Source organism: Trifolium pratense, linkage group LG3, assembly GCF_020283565.1.
Source record: "Trifolium pratense cultivar HEN17-A07 linkage group LG3, ARS_RC_1.1, whole genome shotgun sequence".
Lineage (NCBI taxonomy): Eukaryota > Viridiplantae > Streptophyta > Magnoliopsida > Fabales > Fabaceae > Trifolium > Trifolium pratense.
Window position 1 is genome coordinate 15,754,961 of NC_060061.1, and position 17,518 is coordinate 15,772,478.

The following is a 17,518-nucleotide window of genomic DNA, read 5'->3' on the forward strand; positions in this document are numbered from 1 at the left end:
AACATTAACAACCAAAATCCAAAAACAAAACATAAAAGCTGCGGCCTAAAGGGCTAAAATCGCGGCGAAGAAATGTTTAGGAAAGAGGTTGAGAGACTCCACCTTGGTTCTATTGAGAGGGAAATGGAAGATATACGGTGCAACAGCAGAACCACAACCGTACTTTTTGGAATTGTGACATTCCTCCTTCAACTAGAGCCAAACATCAACGGCAATAACTTGATGACGATTGCCGCCACCACAAAAGAGGACAACACCAGATCCGAACTAGCAAAGCACGCCGAACCACCAAATCACCGGCGCAACCACAACCGGCAACCAATCACCCCGAAACAACAAGAACCAGACCGCCGGAAAAAACACCCTTGTAGCAAAGCAAGACACGTAACAACACCAAAACCACCAACGGAGCTTCGAAACACCCCAAAAACCTTCAAGCTCCGCCGCACAAACACCCCTACGGTGAACCACGTCGGAAAGAATAGGAGACAAGAGCAACTCCTCAACCACTGAGAACCGGAACACCGTGAATAGTACACGGTACAACACCATAACCACCGTCGGAGCATCGAGACACCCCAAAACCTTCTAGATCCGATCGGAAACAGAGCAAATAGAACAAACAGAAAAAGAACGGGGACGGATCGAACAGAAACAGCACGATCTGGACAACGGGAACCACCACAACCTCGCCGGAACTGGGGAAAAAATTGATGCTTATTCCTTACACTTATATTGTGTGATGTCATTGTTCACATGACACTTAACGCTCCACATCAACGCATTGAACAATGTTAGATGACAAATATCAAAAGAGTCAAAGATCTATTTGAGAGTGAGTTACGAAAAGAGGAAACAATGGTATATTCATTTTTATAAGACAAAAGACTACCCCACAAGGTACACAACCCAACTAATTGGAATGTCCTTATTTATGTCTTGCCTCATCACCCATAAGTCAAGATAGAAAAGAAGATGTGTTCAAGTTACATCCATAAGATATTCTTCCCTCACTCTTTCTCTACCCTTTAGCAATATCAACACATCCAAAGTGAGTGAGTGAGTGAGTTGAGTGTTAGAATTTCAACTTCAAAAACTCCAAACATGAGTGTGATTAAATCAGCCATAGGAGATGCAATTTTAACATCAATCTTTGTTTTCTTTATCTCAACATTAAAAATCCTCTCTACAAAAACATCATTTTTCCTTAATCTTGAACCAGTTTCACTACCTGGTCTATTCATCACAACAATCCTAAATACAATAATCATTCTCACAATAAGCCTTATTGGAAGAATCTTAGGTGGAGCTAGTTTCAACCCATCATCAACAATTTCCTTCTACACATTAGGACTAAGACCCAATTCATCTCTTCTATCAATGGCCATTAGATTTCCAGCTCAAGCAATAGGCGGCGCGTTCGGTATCAAAACCATCCTTCAAGTTATCCCAAATGAATACAAACACATGATGAAAGGTCCTTCTTTGAAAGTTGATTTACATACAGGAGCTATAGTTGAAGGTGTTTTAACATTTACTCATAACTTTATTATTCTTATTGTTATGCTTAAGGGTCCTAAGAATCCTTGGTTAAAGGTTTATTTACTTTCTGTTGCAACTTTGGTTTTGGTTATCATTGGTTCTGGTTATACAGGACCTTCTATGAACCCTGCTAATGCATTTGGTTGGGCTTATATGAATAATAAGCATAATACTTGGGAGCAATTTTATGTTTTTTGGATTTGTCCTTTAATTGGGGCTAGTTCTGCTGCTTTGGTTTATCGTTTTGTGTTTATGTCAGCAGAACTAGCCCCAGTTAAGGAGAAGAAAGCTTGAGTTGAAGGACATAGGCCTAAATTGTGGTTCGGAGCCGCAATTATGGTGAAAGGAAAATGTTTTAGAGGTCTCAGCAACAACATTGCAATTGCAATTATTGAATCTATTGTTTGTATTTTGTTGCAATATTGTTAAGGTTTGCAGCATAACTGTAACTGCAATTTAGAACCATTACGGAGTATGAATTAGTTATGATTCTATAATGAATTTTGTAATATAATTATTCCTCCTTGTTGTGTCCAGTCCTTTGTAAGATTAGATAGGAATGGAAATGGATGGGGGATAATTGTAATTGATATTGATTTTATTGATTTATATGCTGATAAATTGCTTATTTTCATGGATTTACAATTATTAATTAACTGCACTACTGCAGAGTAGCTGCATTATTTTGTGTGATTTTTAAGAGCAAATATTTATTTTGATCACTAAATGTTTGATATGATTTTAGTTTAACTATAATTTTTGAGGTTGCATGTGGTCTCTTAAAGAAATAAGGGATTTGAAAATTGTGTTTGATTTTAAATCTGTTTTTGGACGAGATAAATTGAGGTGGCAAAAGATTGAATAAATATTGAAATTCTTCTTCTTCACTATAAACCACATCAATTTTTTTTGTCTCAAATATAAATTGTCTAAAATATAAATGTTCTGGACTAGACTAATGCTAGTCCACCTACACCTCCATTAAAGTCCACATGGCTTGCCCTACCACCTCCATGTCAGCATGGCACAACCTCTCCACCAAGATAAGGGTAAAATTACTACTCTACCCACTATCTAAGGGTGATATCTTGGCAGTCCCTCTTAATGGGCCTTGGCTAGTCCAGCCCAATAAGAGGACCTTTGGCCCAGAGCTGGGGGCTATATAAGCTCTCCTATACAGGAGAGCAAGGTAGACACTATTCATTCTCACAATTACTCTCTCTCTCTAACTTCTCTCTTGTATCTCTCTGCTCCCTATTCCTTATCTGACTTTGGCATCGGAGCACCTGCAGGTACAACCCCCCCCTCCGTGGATCAGCTGCTCGGACCGCCGTCAACCACCTGCTCAACGGACTTCCAACTGGCCTTCTACCTGTTCTGATCAACAGTCAAGATCAGTGGCGCCGTCTGTGGGAAACTGAGTTATCCCCTTCTTTATTTCGAGCACGAAAACTAAAGAACAAAACCATTTAATCACTTTTTCATCATGGCCAGTTCATCTCATTTCAACAATGACGTTGAGGACACAAATGCTGCACTTCAAGCATCTCCCCGGAACACTGTTTTAGACCCTGTTCTCATCACTGACCTTCAGGCCCTCCCCGAGTCAGACCCCAGAGACGGGCAGGACCTCTCCTGGACTTCCGAGGATGGCGACCTGGTCGTCCTAACAGAGAAACAGGCAGGGAAGCGTCCTCCATCTGAGCAGCGCAAGTCGGCAGAGACGGATCTGTCCACTGCTTCAGTCACTAATGCTGAACTAGCAGCACTCATCGCTGCCCTAAAACAAACCATTGAAGCTCTCCAAGGCCAGAATTGCCGAATGGACGAGCAGAATCGAAGACTTGATCGTTTGGAAAGACACCAACGATCCTCAAGGGACCATTCTCCCCCGAGGAGACTGCCCACTTCTCAATCCCCTCCCCGACAGGAAGACGTCAGACAACGACGCCCTGCTCTTGAGAGGATCGAGCAGCCAACCAAGAAAAGGGACCACGCCTCCCCTCCCCGCGAGGGCTTGGCCTCCCCGAATGGAAAGAAAGGGAAAACTACTGACCGAGCAGAGCCTCATCGTCAGTCTCCCCAAGGACTTACACTGATGGCTAGGCAAGGACAATCGACAAGCCATAGTCATCACACTGATCATTACTCCAGAAGTCCAACTCCTGCACTTCGTGAAGACTCACCTCCCCTGCATTCCCAGGAAAGCGACATCGAAGACCCTCGCTGCCCTTTGGCTCCCAAAATCTTAAGGGCACCTATTCCAAAGGGATTTGAAAGACCTCCTGCTCTTCCTGCTTATGACGGGCTCACTGACCCTGATGACCACGTTGCCTCCATCAACGCTACTCTGGACTTCCTCAGAGTCAGCAGAGCAATCAGGTGCAGGTTATTCCCAACCACACTGAGGAAAGGGGCTATGACTTGGTACCACAGCTTAGCTCCCCAATCTGTCTCCTCGTGGAGAGACTTTACCAACCAGTTTTGCAGACATTTTACTGCCTCCCGGAAACAGCCAAAAACCGAGGCAGTCCTAGATGCCATTATTCAGGGCAAAAACGAATCCCTCCGCAATTACATTGAAAGGTTCAACAAGGAAGCTGTCCAAGTTGAAACCACTGATGATATGAAAAAATACTTGCTCCAGCGAGGTCTTCGACCAAACAGTGATTTTGCTAGAGCAGTAGGAATTGAGAAACCGCGCACCTTTAGTGACCTCCTCCTCAAATCACAAGCTTACATTCAGTATGAAGAGCAGCAAGCTGCAGATGCTGCTCGTTATGGCCGAGCAGGCAATAATCAACCTGCTCCCCATTCCAATTCCGAGCAGCCCAGCAGAGGAGGAGGAAGACGAAGAGGTGAAAGGTCAAGGGAACCTCGTGGACCTCCAAGTACATTCAGCAACTATACTCCCCTTAACAGATCAAGGGAGGAAATTTTCAAAGAGTGCAACTCAGCTGAGTTCAGCAAAGCAGGAATTAAATTTCCAAGACAACAACCTTCCAAGCCCGGCCAGGACAAGAACAGATATTGCAAATATCACAAGGGCTATGGTCATTTAACTGAAGACTGCATCCAGCTTAAGGATGCCATTGAAATTTTGATCAGAAATGGGCAAATCAAACAATATGTCAAGAGGAGCAACACTCCCCGAACTGAAGCTGCTGAGACCAGCACTATTGAAGAAGCTCCACCTGAAAAATCCGGGCACAAGCAAGTTGCCCTTGCTGTCTCCCGACCAGAAGACTTTTTCGTCCCTGACTACCTGGACGACACCTACATTGCTCCCTCACTGAACAAATGGGATGCACTTGCTCATGCCATGGTCATCTCCGGAGGAGGATTTGACAAACAAACTGTTGGCTCTATCAAGAGAAAATTTGAAGAGCTGATAGACGCCTCCTCCAGCATGAGTGCAACCCTGGACAAATCAAAAGGGCAATCAAAGCCTTTAGCGTTCTACATGGAAGAGCTGCCCGGAGGAGCACCAAACTCCCAGATACCCCTGCTCATCAGAGTGGACATGGCCAACATGGATGTCCGGCGGGTACTGGTCGACCAGGGAAGCTCCTGCGACATTATGTATGCCCAGCTGTTCAAAACTCTCCAACTGGATGAAACTTACCTAACACCATACTTTGGATCCGACCTCACAGGATTCAACGGAGCAAGTACCAAACCATGGGGCTACGTCGACCTGCTAGTCACCTTTGGTTCTGAAGAAACGGCCAAAACTATCAAAGTTAAATTTCTGGTCGTCGACTGCCCTTCCTTGTATCAGTGTATCCTGGGCCGGACAGCCATTGCAGACTTAATGGCTGTTCCCTCAACTGCCCATCTCAAGATGAAGTATTACACCCACAAAGGGCAGGTCGCTACCTTGCACGGAGACATAGAAGCTGCTAGGAGGGTCTTCAATGCATCCTCCAAGGGATATGACATTATCGGGGAAGCTCCTGATACTAAAAAGTCCAAGCCGACAACTTCACTGCCCGCACCAAATATCAGCTCAATCGACCTGGACAGCCGCTCCTCCAAGAAAGAAAACAAAGAGGAGAAGAAGCTGCGCAAGGAGAAGAAAGAGGACGAGGAAGCAAGCAAAAAGCACTATCGTCCCATACCTGATGGAGAGTTCGAGCTGGTCCCCTTTGGTGAAGATCCGAGCAGAGGAGTGAAGATTGGGACAGGGCTCCCCGACCTAGAAAGAAAGCAGCTCGAAGCCTGCCTGAAAGAAAACGCTGATCTGTTCGCCTGGCACGCCTCTGAGATGCCTGGACTTGATCCCAACGTCGCCTGTCACCAGCTGACCATTGATCCCACTGCTCTTCCTGTAGTGCAACGTAGGCGTAGGCAGTCTCCTGAGAAATCAGAGGCTGCAGAAAAAGCTGTAAAAGACCTCCTAGAGGCAAATTTCATTTCTGAGGCCAGATATACTACCTGGTTGTCCAATGTTGTACTTGTTAAAAAATCTAATGGAAAGTGGAGAATGTGTTGTGACTATACTGATCTTAATAGGGCTTGCCCCAAAGACTCTTATCCTTTACCTTGCATTGATAGATTAGTTGATAATTCTTCTGGCTTTAAATTATTGTATTTTATGGATGCTTATTCAGGTTACAACCAAATACCAATGGCTGTGGCTGACAGAGAAAAAACTGCCTTCATGACTGAGTCGGGCAGCTATTACTACAACGTAATGCCCTTCGGTCTGAAGAACGCAGGAGCAACATATCAGCGAATGATGAACAAAGTATTCCAAGGACAAATCGACGATATGCTCGAAGTCTACATGGACGACATGATCGTGAAATCCCCCGAGGAAACCGACCACGTCGTGCACTTACGAAAAGTCTTCGAGCGAGCCAGAAAATACAACATGAGATTCAATCCAGAGAAGTGCACCTTTGGTGTACGAGCAGGGAAGTTCCTCGGTTTCTATCTGACCGAACGAGGAATTGAAGCAAACCCTGACAAGTGCAGAGCCTTCGCCGAGCACCCTACTCCTAACGACAAAAAATCAATACAAACTCTCAATGGAATGCTAACATCGCTATCCAGATTTGTAGCTAAATCAGCACAACATGCACTTCCACTTTTCAAATTATTAAAGAAAGAGGTTGTATTCGAGTGGACCGACGAGTGCGAGCAGGCCCTTCAACATCTGAAGAAGGCATTATCCGAGCCGCCCGTCCTCTCACGACCAAATAACGAGGAGGTATTATACCTATATCTCTCCGTCGCCTCAGAGGCTGTAAGTGCAGCTCTCATTCGCGAGACAAATGAAGGACAAAAACCAGTATACTTCACAAGCAAAGCCTTGCAAGGTCCTGAACTCAGATACCAACAGATTGAAAAAATAGCTCTTGCACTAATATATGCTGCAAGGAGACTAAGACATTATTTCTTGGCCCATACAATTGTGGTCCGAACAGACCAACCGATCAAATCATTGCTTGGCCGACCAGATATGGCGGGCAGGATGCTCAAATGGTCCCTCGAACTCTCAGAATTTGACATTCGTTACGAGAGCAGAAAAGCTCTAAAAGCCCAAGTCCTAGCCGACTTCGTCGCAGAGATGACGAGCTCCTGCAGTTGACGGAGCAGTTAAATGGACAATCTTTGTAGACGGAGCTTCGAGCGCCACAGGAGCAGGTGCAGGTATCATTCTTGAAAATGAGAATGGTATACTAATCGAGGTGTCCCTAGCACTATCCTTCCCAACTTCAAACAACCAAGCAGAATACGAAGCATTCCTCGCTGGACTACGTTTGGCCGAGGACATGCAAGCCAATGAAGTAAAAATCTACACAGATTCACAGTTGGTCGCCTCACAGGTGCTAGGGGAATATCAGACCAAAAATGATAACCTCTCCGAATACTTAGTGCTTGTGAAGGAAAAGATCACCAAGTTCAACTCTGTTGAAATATTACATGTTCCCCGCGAGCATAACAAAAGGGCAGATATCCTATCCAAACTGGCAAGCACAAAAAGGAAAGGAGGAAACAAATCCGTAATCCAAGAGATACTCCCTCGACCAAGCATAGAAAAACCGAGCAAGGTTGTGGACATAAACGTCATTGGCAACAAAGACTGTTGGATGACACCAGTATACAATTTCCTAGAGCACGGAACTCTCCCTGACGACCAGAAACAAGCAGCTGTAGTCAGACGAAGAGCCTGCTCATATGTCATCCTAGACGGAAAGTTGTACAGGAGAGGATTTTCCATTCCCCTCCTGAAGTGTGTGGACGAGGACACAGCTGATTACATCCTGCGTGAAGTCCACGAGGGAATCAACGCCCAACACTTAGGAGGGAGATCACTTGCCAGGAAAGCATTACGAGCAGGGTACTACTGGCCTACTATGCAGCAAGATGCTAAAGACCACGTAAAAAAATGTGATAAATGCCAAAGACATGGGGACATGCACTTAGCTCCCCCTCGAGAACTTAAATCTTTGTCTTCCCCTTGGCCATTCGCCTGGTGGGGCATGGATATACTTGGTCCTTTCACCAAAGGACTTTATCAAAATTGCTACCTAATAGTAGCAGTCGACTACTTCACAAAGTGGGTGGAAGCCGAACCCCTCTCCGACATCACATCGCTCAGAATCCTTCGTTTCTTCAAACGGAGCGTACTAGCAAGATTCGGAATACCACAGGTGGTAGTCACAGATAATGGAACACAATTTACAGACAAAGAGTTCCAAGCATTCCTTGCTGCCCTAGGCACCAAGCAACACTTCACATCGGTCGAGCACCCCCAAACCAACGGGCAAGCAGAAGCTGCAAATAGAGTAATCCTAAGAGGACTACGACGAAGACTCGACCAAAACAAAAAGAAGTGGGTCGAAGAGCTCGATAACGTACTCTGGGCCTATCGAACAACCCCACATTCCACAACCGGGGAGACCCCCTTCCGGATGGTATACGGAACTGAGGCAGTTATCCCTGTGGAGATTGGGGAACCATCTCGTCGGACTGAACAGCCCCTTGACGAGGAGCAAAACGACGAGGCACTCCGACAGGAGCTCGACCTCGTTGAAGAAATTCGAACAAGAGCATCCTTAAAGGAGGCCACCCTTAAACAAAAAATAGCTGCCCGGCACGACACCAAAGTCATCAAAAGAGAATTTGAGGTGGGCAGCCTTGTCCTAAGACGCAATGCAGACTCCCAGGGTGGCAAACTTGCACCCAATTGGGAAGGGCCATATCGCGTCATTGACAAAACAGAAAATGGTGCATACTATCTCGAGGACCTTCGAGGAAAGAAACTTCCTCGACCTTGGAATGCCCAGAAATTGAAACAATATTACAGCTAAGTTTTTTGCCACACCAAAAAGGCTGCTCGAACTCAGAGCACAACGGGTCGAACACCTTGACAACGGAGGGCACCATGGTACACGTGCTCATCTAAAACCATAGCAGGAGAACCAATCCTCCAGAAGGGGAACGGAACTCTTGCTCGACAAGGATAACTCTCGAAACGAGCCCATTGTCCCCGTACCATGACCTAGCACCCAGCTCGCGATGGGAGGTTCAGGTTGCGAAGAAGGGCACACTAGCGTGCTTGTATTCGCGTAACTTAGAAACAACTCTAAGTGCTTATACAGTTCCCTAAACTGTTTAAGTCAAAGATGAGGAGACTACCCTCAACAAAACGCGCTCGACAAAAACTAGCGAAAGCTCCCCGGCATGAATTTTGTATCAACAAACTTTCATTCCTAAAAATTTCGCTAAGTAAAAAACGGGAAGGAAACCCCCCCGTCACAAATTTTGTAACGAGCTTGGCATTTATACATGCAAAAATAAAAAGCATACATACATGCACGAAAACAAACAGGCAAAACTTAGCACAAAACCTGCTCGGATGGACACACTAACGTGCCCAGACGAGCACACTATCGTGCTCGGACGAACGCATTAACATGTTCGGAGCACACCAACGTGCTCGGACGAACACACTAACGTGCTCGGACGAACACACAAAAACTTACTCGGACGAGCACACTAACGTGCTCGGACGAACACATCATCAATAAAATCTGCTCGACTAAAACTTTGACAAACACAATGTCATCAAAATTTTCTAAGTTAAAAACGGGGAGGAAACGCTCCCCGGTGCGAAGTTTAAACAACGAATTTCGCGAAGCTTAAAACAGGGACAAGCTCCCCGGTTCCGATTTTGAGCAATAAATTTCGGGGAGGAAAAAGGCTCCCCGGCGCGAAATTTATACAACAAATTTCGTAAAATTTTCTAAGTTAAAAACGGGGAAGGGTCCCCGGTTGAAGTTTTGAACAACAAAATTTCATTAAAAGTTTCTAGGTTAAAAACGAGGAGGAAACATACATACGAGCAGTTATATACGAGCAGTTATGTACGAGCAGTTGTATACGAGCAGTTATATATACAAGCAGTTATATATACGAGCAGTTATATACGAACAGATATATATACGAGCAAAAATAAACAGGCACTTGCCCGGATTTGTCATAAAATAAAATTGGGACAAAGCCCACTTGTTCAAATATTACAGATATGGCTCAGAGGCCTTAAATTCATCAAAAATTAAAATTACAACCGGGGACATCTACTCCTCGCCATCTTCATTCTGCTCGGTCACATCACCCTGCTCGACTTCATTCTCTTCGGCATCATCTTCTTCGTCATCTGAGACGGCCAGATCTGCAGGAACAACAATCCGGCCATCCTCGATTGAACCATTCACGTGCATGCCATCAGTAACAAGGTTCACCTCAGGATTAAGAAGCTTAATCTGCTGCACGGCATTGGCAAAAGCATATTCTGTGCCTTCGACGAAATCATGAGATAGCCGAGCAATCGCATCCACCAACTCTGCCCGGGTAGTCAAGCCCTCGGCAGCCTTGTGCTCATCCTTGCCCGGCGCCATTGCAGCAGTGAGGCGATCAATTTCTTGACGAGCAGCAGCCAAATCTTGCTCTCTCAGACGAAGCTCGGTGACCTGCTCAGACCAACGCTTTTTCTTCTCATTATAATCATCTACCTCATTCTTAAGATGGATGATTCGAGTTTTTTGCTTTTCAACCTGCTCGACAAGAGCCTCGCGCTCGTCACCTAGCACAAGACGACGAGGGGAAGGCCGAAACACCACCATGAGTTGAAATAACCTGCACCGAAGGAGTCCCCGGCCTGACATGCTGAGAGTCCTTAACAGCGGTCTTCTTCCTTGGCCTGCTCGACCTCTCGTTCTGCTTGGCCTTCAACATCCGGTCAGCTATAGATTCCATCTCGTCTGCAAAAAAGAACGGGCAACAATCAGTAACAAAATAAAACGAACGACGAGGAAGATAAACATTGCAAACAGAAATATCAAAAAAATTTCTAAGTTAAAAAAGGGGAGCAATACCCAAACAAATTTTAACCTCCCCGGGATTTCTGCACTCGAGGAGCTTTCTAGTATTTATAAACCTCGGATTCCCTCGGATCTCCCTCGGATTCCCCTCCTCGTCCCTAATGGTTTCTCCCTTGCGAGTCGTCCAGATGGAAGGAGTAAAACCGGCCACATAGGCCTTCAAACTTTCAAAAGCAGCCTTATCCTCGGCTGATAAATCCGCGTGCCTGGTCGTAAACTCTTTGGGACCTTTATCAAAATGGGAGTACGACCAGCTCAGAGGAAATTTAGGAGCCATCCGGGTTAGAACTTCCCCGTTGGAATCCCGACGAGCAACACCATGCTCGTCAAGATCTGGTCGAGGCTCCAATAAATTCTCCCGGGCAGAAGGAGACTCTGGCCGGATGATGTAATATCTCTCCTTGAAGTCTTTTATGGAATCAGCAAACATCTTAAACAGCTTGACATCATCTTGATGCTTCAGAGATATCCAATTCTGACGAGGAACTGCTGGGATGCAGTTAGCACACGCTCACCAGAGAGCGTGCGTACACAGCTGACCTACACGGTTTTCTAAATTAAGTTTCAATCATCCAATGTGTATATTTTTAAAAGATTCACAACATGTCTAAACTGTTCACTGCAGAACAAGACGAAATATTTTTAAAATAAAGAATACCGGTCCATCATGGCCTTTAAGCTCTTCTAAAAGTTGAGTTGTCTGCTTATCCCAAACCAAAACAGACTGATCATCAGAACCTGACACCACTTTCCCCCTGTCTGAACTTATGGCACGGACAGTCCTATATTAAAAGTGAAGCAAGGTTGCACATAACTACTCATTCAAAGATGTTAACAACCATACAAGAAAATGAGAGAGAGAGAGAGAGAGAGAGAGAGAGAGAGAGAGAACCTCGTATGCCCTTTTAAAGTTGCCCTGAGTTCAGAACCACGAAGACTTGGGTCCCATATCTTAATCTGCATATTTGTACAAATTTTAAGCACATACATTGTTTTGGGTACAAAGTAATTCCACATCGAAGATGATGACACTTACTGAGCAATCTGTACTTCCACTAATAAAGAAACCAGCATCTTCACGGTCACCCACCAAATCCCACACTTCTCTCTTTGTAACACAGTGGAGAGCAGTAATGGCACCATTATGACCCCTAAGCATGCGAACATTTGTTTGAAGCTTCTTCTGCCCCCCAATTGATGAATCTTGTTTGCGAGGAGTCCCATTCTCATTGGTGGCTAAAATTATATGGAAGTAGAGCAAAGTGATACTGGCAGTTATTCAGGAGTCAAGGAGACATAATTGTCCTTATAAATTATGTTATAACAAACAAGTACCTGAATTGCCTCCATCAGACGTCCATCTACGAACACGACTAAATGAGCTGGATCTAGATGTTGTACTTCGGCTGAACATACTATGCACCCAGCTTCTACCAACACCGGTTCCCTCAGTTGGTTGCTGATCCTCATCTTTGGCGTTTTTTGAATGTGGGGATGTCAATGCAAGTGATAGGGAAGACTGTGCCTTCATTGAGGTGAATCCCCAGTACCCATTACGTAGTTGTTGGATATGAGATAAGAATCCTCTGATTTTTATCTGAATCAATCATACGAGAAACAGTTCTGTTATAATTCATGCTCTGAGCTCAAACTTTCAGTTGCACAAAATCAAGACAATAGTGACCATTAACAACTGCTTTAGTGAACATTAACACCAACTATACAATGTAAAATGGAACAAGGCTGCAAATAGAAGCATACTGATGCAGACTCTGTAATTCTTTTGGGTATAGTATTTCGGGTTTACTGACATCAACAGTTTGTGATTTTGATAAAGTTGCCCTTACCATTTTTTTTTGTTGGAACTTAAACTAGAGTTTCTTTTCTAAGCATTTTTATTGCTTGGGAATCACCAACACTCTAGATATAGTATTATTTGGTATCCCTCTATAAAGGATTTATTATAAACATAAGAGTTAAAATTTCATGAAGCATGATATGTATCTATATACTTGCAAAAGCTCTTCACCAGATCCAAAATTACCATGTCTTGTAATTTTAATGAATATGATAATTCCAGAGATATATTTCAAACTTCAAAAAGTAATATGCAGTGAAAAATAGAATTAACTTACAAATTGTTTGGATCCGACATTGTTCCTCTCTGCAATTGTTTCGATCATGTACCAAGCATCATAGTCAGGAAGTCCTAGCCCAGCCTTAATCAAGGCAAACAATCTCAGTATTTAACACAAAGATACAGCTCGACTTAAATTATATTATAGAAGATAATATAGAAATTCAAGCACATGAACAGCCAAAGCAATACCATGTGTGAAGCCAACACAACAAGCTGTGCAGTCGCCAGAGATGCATAGTTGGCTGACCTGACAAAAGAAAACAAATTCATAAACAATAGTCTATGGAACAATACGGATTAAAATTATAGGCGCATCTAATTTTGTTCAGCTTAGTTGAAATATTTGGATGCTTGTTCAGAAAGGAGAAAGCATGAGGGGAATCTCTGTGTGTGTGTGTGTGTTGAATCATAATAAATACAAATATTAACATTACGCTATATAGTATATTTACATGATACTATCTATTAAAGTATAAGCAATTTAAATTTAATAGAATAATATATCACCTAATAAAATCACAAGAACGATAGTAAAGACCAAGTAAAACTATACTCTAAATACTGCCAAGCCATAACTACTTATTTACACCACAACTATAACAGATACATAAATCCATACATAATCAGTGTTGAAATTATCATTAAAAGCATAATTACCAGGATGAAAAACTCTTTTCTGAGGTTGGAAGGATGAGGAAGGGGGTGTGCGGTGAAAATAGTGGCGAGGATAGGAGAACATATACAACAAACATTTTCTTTATATACAACAAACATTTTCTTTAGGTAAAAGAAGATAATATTATTGAGGATAGAAAAATAACAGAAAAAGGTAAACAATGAGGAAACTTTTTATGAAGAAAAACAGAATACAATTAAGGAAAAATCAAATTAAATGTATGCAAAAAAGGTAATCCTTACTCATTTGGAGCTTGCTCCATTAAATGGTCAAAATATCCTTCCCAAAACCTGCAAGGGAAGTGCATGAACATCAAACACTCCTTTATGACCAGCACAATATGAATTTCTGATGATAAAACCATGTAGAAATAATTACATGCAAGGCATACCGTAGCTCCTCCCAAATAGATAGAGAAATAAGATGACGTTGGACATAGTCTGGCACATTATTATTGTCTTTCTTATACATATCAGAAGAAACTTCAAGAGCATCTCTAATGGTCAACCAGTCACTTCGTGATGTTGCACGATTGATAGCTGTTTTGAGCTGGAAAAATATGAATTTAAAAAGAGACATGTTAACAAAATCTTTGAAGAAAAAAATATTAACTCAATTAGAAGGGGGAAGGGGGAAGTTACTCTTAGAACTTGGGTGTGGCCTAACCCAACCCCACAAAACCGACTTGTAAGGTGAGAACTATCCAAGCCTTAAAAGAACTATCTAAGACATGTCTTTAGTCGATGCAACACTCAAGGCATACCCCCTCACACTTAGGACTAGACATCTTAAGCATGGACTGATACAAGTTGAATAACATGGATCTCAACACATCACCTCACACCCAGAACAGGCTATCTGGAGTGTGGACAAATGCGGGTGGAATAATAGAGATCTTAGATCAACAACATATCTAGGAAAGGCTCTGATACCATCTTAAAATTTGAACTTTAAGTCTAATTTAACCCCACAAAACCAGCTTGTAAGGTGAGGACTCCCCAAGCATTATCTAAGCCATATCTCTAGTCGATGTGAGATTTTCATTTGTTGGTTCTTGCCATATAGAAACAAGTTATTTAGGCTTAAGTATAATCTTAGTCCCTCTAGTTTTATAAAAATTGTAATTTGTTGGATCCGCTGTTGTTATATAGAAACAACCTGCTTAGGCTTAAATATAATCTCAGTCCCTTTAGGTTTATAAATATTACAATTTGGCTCCCTTAATTCCGGTTGCAGAAATTTTCTGAGTTAAAACTGAATTTAAATCCATTCGCCAATGGGTCATTCTAATGAAACAGGGCAGTAGGAGTTGACAGTTGACACTGTTTTCCGACTTTATCTAACCAAAGGTGAAAATGGCCATGAGGAATCACTCTTTTCTTTCCATCGCCTCATTCTAAAAACGCATCAAAGAAATGCTTATGTCTCATCATTTCCTTAAGTACAAGTATTACTGATTGGACTTGAATTACATCAAATTGATGATTTGAAAGACTACGTTTCTGTAACCAGAACCAGGGGAATTATATTGAAACTTCTACAACAGTAAAGGGATACAACGTACATTTACTCTCAAAGCTGAACCAGATTGTACTTGAAAATAGATCATTTATAGATTTCAATAATGAAACACATTGAGAAAATTGAGATACTGTTGGCACACCAGTTTGCAAAGGCCAAATATAAAAAACCAGACCCGTGATTTGTGGAGGCATCAGAAAGATAGTCTAATATCAATGTTGGATGATAACCCCACCCTAGTGGTTTGGACACTTTATTGTGAGGAAGGGGAAGTCAGGAAACGGGTTTGATATGGATATTGATAATCAAGGGAGATGCGACTCCTAAGTTTATAAGCTGACCTCAAGTTTGCTTGGCGGCATATCAAGATTGTTATTATCACAATAAATAAATGTCACAGATTTAATAATTCCTAATTATTTATTATCTGCAACACATATAGAGCATTAAAAAGCTTAACATAAAAAAGGCTAAGCATTTGTTTACCAACTCTTTCACTGCAATAAACTGTTCCTCGGTGAGCTGACAGTGCCAACCCTGATAGAAAGGTCCAGCATAAGCTTTCTTACCCCAGAAAAATAAATAATAAATTATTAAATTATCAGTGTTATCTGAATAAAGCTACTAACCGAATGCATATGCTCCCTTATACATTCAACAAATCCACTACCACCAATTCCCTCTGCATCAGATTCAATCAAAGCTGCAAAGCCAACCACGTAGTCATATTTTGGCAAATTTTTCTGACTGCTAATGAAGAGTAATTTTTCTAGTAACAAACAAGAATTATTTGCTCCTCGAATATTAGCGAGAAAGATAAGATCTACTAAAACAAGATACCAAGTATTGTTCCATATTCAAAGGATGAGAGAGGATCATCTGTAGTTTCCAATTTAAGAAGCCGCAGCCATAAACCCTGTGTGACAAGAAAAACATAATATTAAAAGAGAGGAACAAATTAAATGAAAACATACAGTTTTGCAATTGTGCTCACAAATACACACACACACACACACACACAGAAGGAACATATTTAATTTAAAACATCAAAGAACTTACCTGCAGCTTAACCTGAATGTCCAGTACCATAAGGTCCCTTTCAGCCTGAAACCACAAAATTAATAATGTTAGGGGCCATTTGCATCAATTTGGCGCACAAGTAGTACTATCCTGAAAATGTTAACTTACAGCTCTCTCTTGTGGAGTAAGATTGTCTGCTAAAGGATCCTTGCTGCTCAACACAGGAAAGAATGGTAAGATAGAGAGAGAAAGTACAAAGTACAAACAAATTCCAAGGTCAGAAAAGATGGGGATATCATTTAGAGATAGTAAGACTGTTCAGCTGGTTAGTTAGAGGGAAATAGTTACATAAATAGAAGGATGCAAGGGTGAGGGATCATTCAGGTTTACAGTTTACTAGCACCAAGTAACCAGAGCTGTGCTCAATCATAAGGTGAAACTCTTGGAGAAGAGATTTTTCTATATTCTCGGTCAATAAAATTGTTTAGTTTTTGGGAGGGTAAATTTTAAAATAAGAGGAAATGGAAGTGCAATTTGAGCTTCTCTTAGGGTAGAGAGAACTTTAATTTTCTAAAATAGAAAATAAATAAATAAAAAGATGTATCAACCCTTTCTGGCATTGCTTGCATTACCTTGGAGTATGCCTTCCAGAGTACTCAAAGGCATTACTAACGGTTGCAAGAATCTGTTTCCTCTTTTCTTCTTGCTCTTCAGTTCTGATGTTTGACGGAAATCTATCATGAGTATATTTGGCACTAGACCCTGAAAACATGAGAAGTGAAAACTATATCCAGTTTAGTTGATATTCACAATTTCATTCAGCTAGAAAATTTGAGATAAATAATTTGTTTCACCTGATATTCCAACAGCAGAATCTGATACCGTTAAAATCTCAGGCTCTACCGCGGATGAAGGAAAAACTGACATAGGGTTTTGACCCCTTCCAATTGCATCTTGCAGCTTATCAAGAACAGTATTGTTGTTTTCATCAAAACCTACCCCTCTCTCCAATGTTGAAGGCATTCCGGGGGTCGAAGAGAGGGTGGTGGAGCTTGTTGAGCTATCTAAAAATCCGATGATAGTTGGGAGCAAGCGTTTCTTCAGGAGGATGGACTTAGCTACTCCGGGGCTGAAGAGGGTGAGGTGAATCTTGTGGGTGCTACCAAACATCCTATGGTAGTGGGAGGCAAGATCTTCATGAGGGCGGAAGGCATTCCGAGGAAT

The 17,518-nt window shown here is 42.3% G+C and overlaps 2 protein-coding genes across 2 annotated transcripts; one reads left to right on the plus strand and one right to left on the minus strand.

Moving 5' to 3' along the window:
* Positions 1 to 828: 828 nt before the first annotated feature.
* On the plus strand, positions 829 to 2,006 carry LOC123918134 (aquaporin SIP1-1-like). Its single transcript, XM_045970106.1, has one exon. It carries the CDS (start codon positions 1,105 to 1,107, stop codon positions 1,834 to 1,836), a length of 732 nt encoding a protein of 243 aa, XP_045826062.1. The 5' UTR covers positions 829 to 1,104; the 3' UTR covers positions 1,837 to 2,006.
* A 9,375-nt stretch (positions 2,007 to 11,381) lies between these two features.
* LOC123914647 (DENN domain and WD repeat-containing protein SCD1-like) lies at positions 11,382 to 17,317 on the minus strand. The gene is made up of 16 exons (XM_045965842.1): positions 17,149 to 17,317; positions 16,927 to 17,056; positions 16,463 to 16,505; positions 16,334 to 16,378; positions 16,115 to 16,190; positions 15,904 to 15,977; positions 15,761 to 15,811; positions 14,145 to 14,302; positions 13,996 to 14,043; positions 13,267 to 13,324; positions 13,073 to 13,156; positions 12,273 to 12,534; positions 11,974 to 12,173; positions 11,830 to 11,894; positions 11,596 to 11,719; positions 11,382 to 11,477 (listed from the first exon to the last, which is right to left on the minus strand). Exons 1-16 carry the CDS (start codon positions 17,315 to 17,317, stop codon positions 11,397 to 11,399), a joined length of 1,668 nt encoding a protein of 555 aa, XP_045821798.1. The 3' UTR covers positions 11,382 to 11,396.
* Between the last annotated feature and the right edge of the window lie 201 nt (positions 17,318 to 17,518).

Excerpts from the sequence above, each read along its gene's own strand:
- LOC123914647 (XM_045965842.1), bottom strand. The coding sequence starts at position 17,317 with ATGCCTTCAACATTGGAGAGAGGGGTAGGTTTTGATGAAAACAACAAT. Across the intron at positions 14,303-15,760 it reads TTATTGCAGTGAAAGAGTTG|CTCAAAACAGCTATCAATCG; the intron begins GTAAACAAATGC and ends ATATTTTTCCAG. Across the intron at positions 12,535-13,072 it reads ATGTCGGATCCAAACAATTT|ATAAAAATCAGAGGATTCTT; the intron begins GTAAGTTAATTC and ends TGATTGATTCAG.
- LOC123918134 (XM_045970106.1), top strand. The coding sequence starts at position 1,105 with ATGAGTGTGATTAAATCAGCCATAGGAGATGCAATTTTAACATCAATC.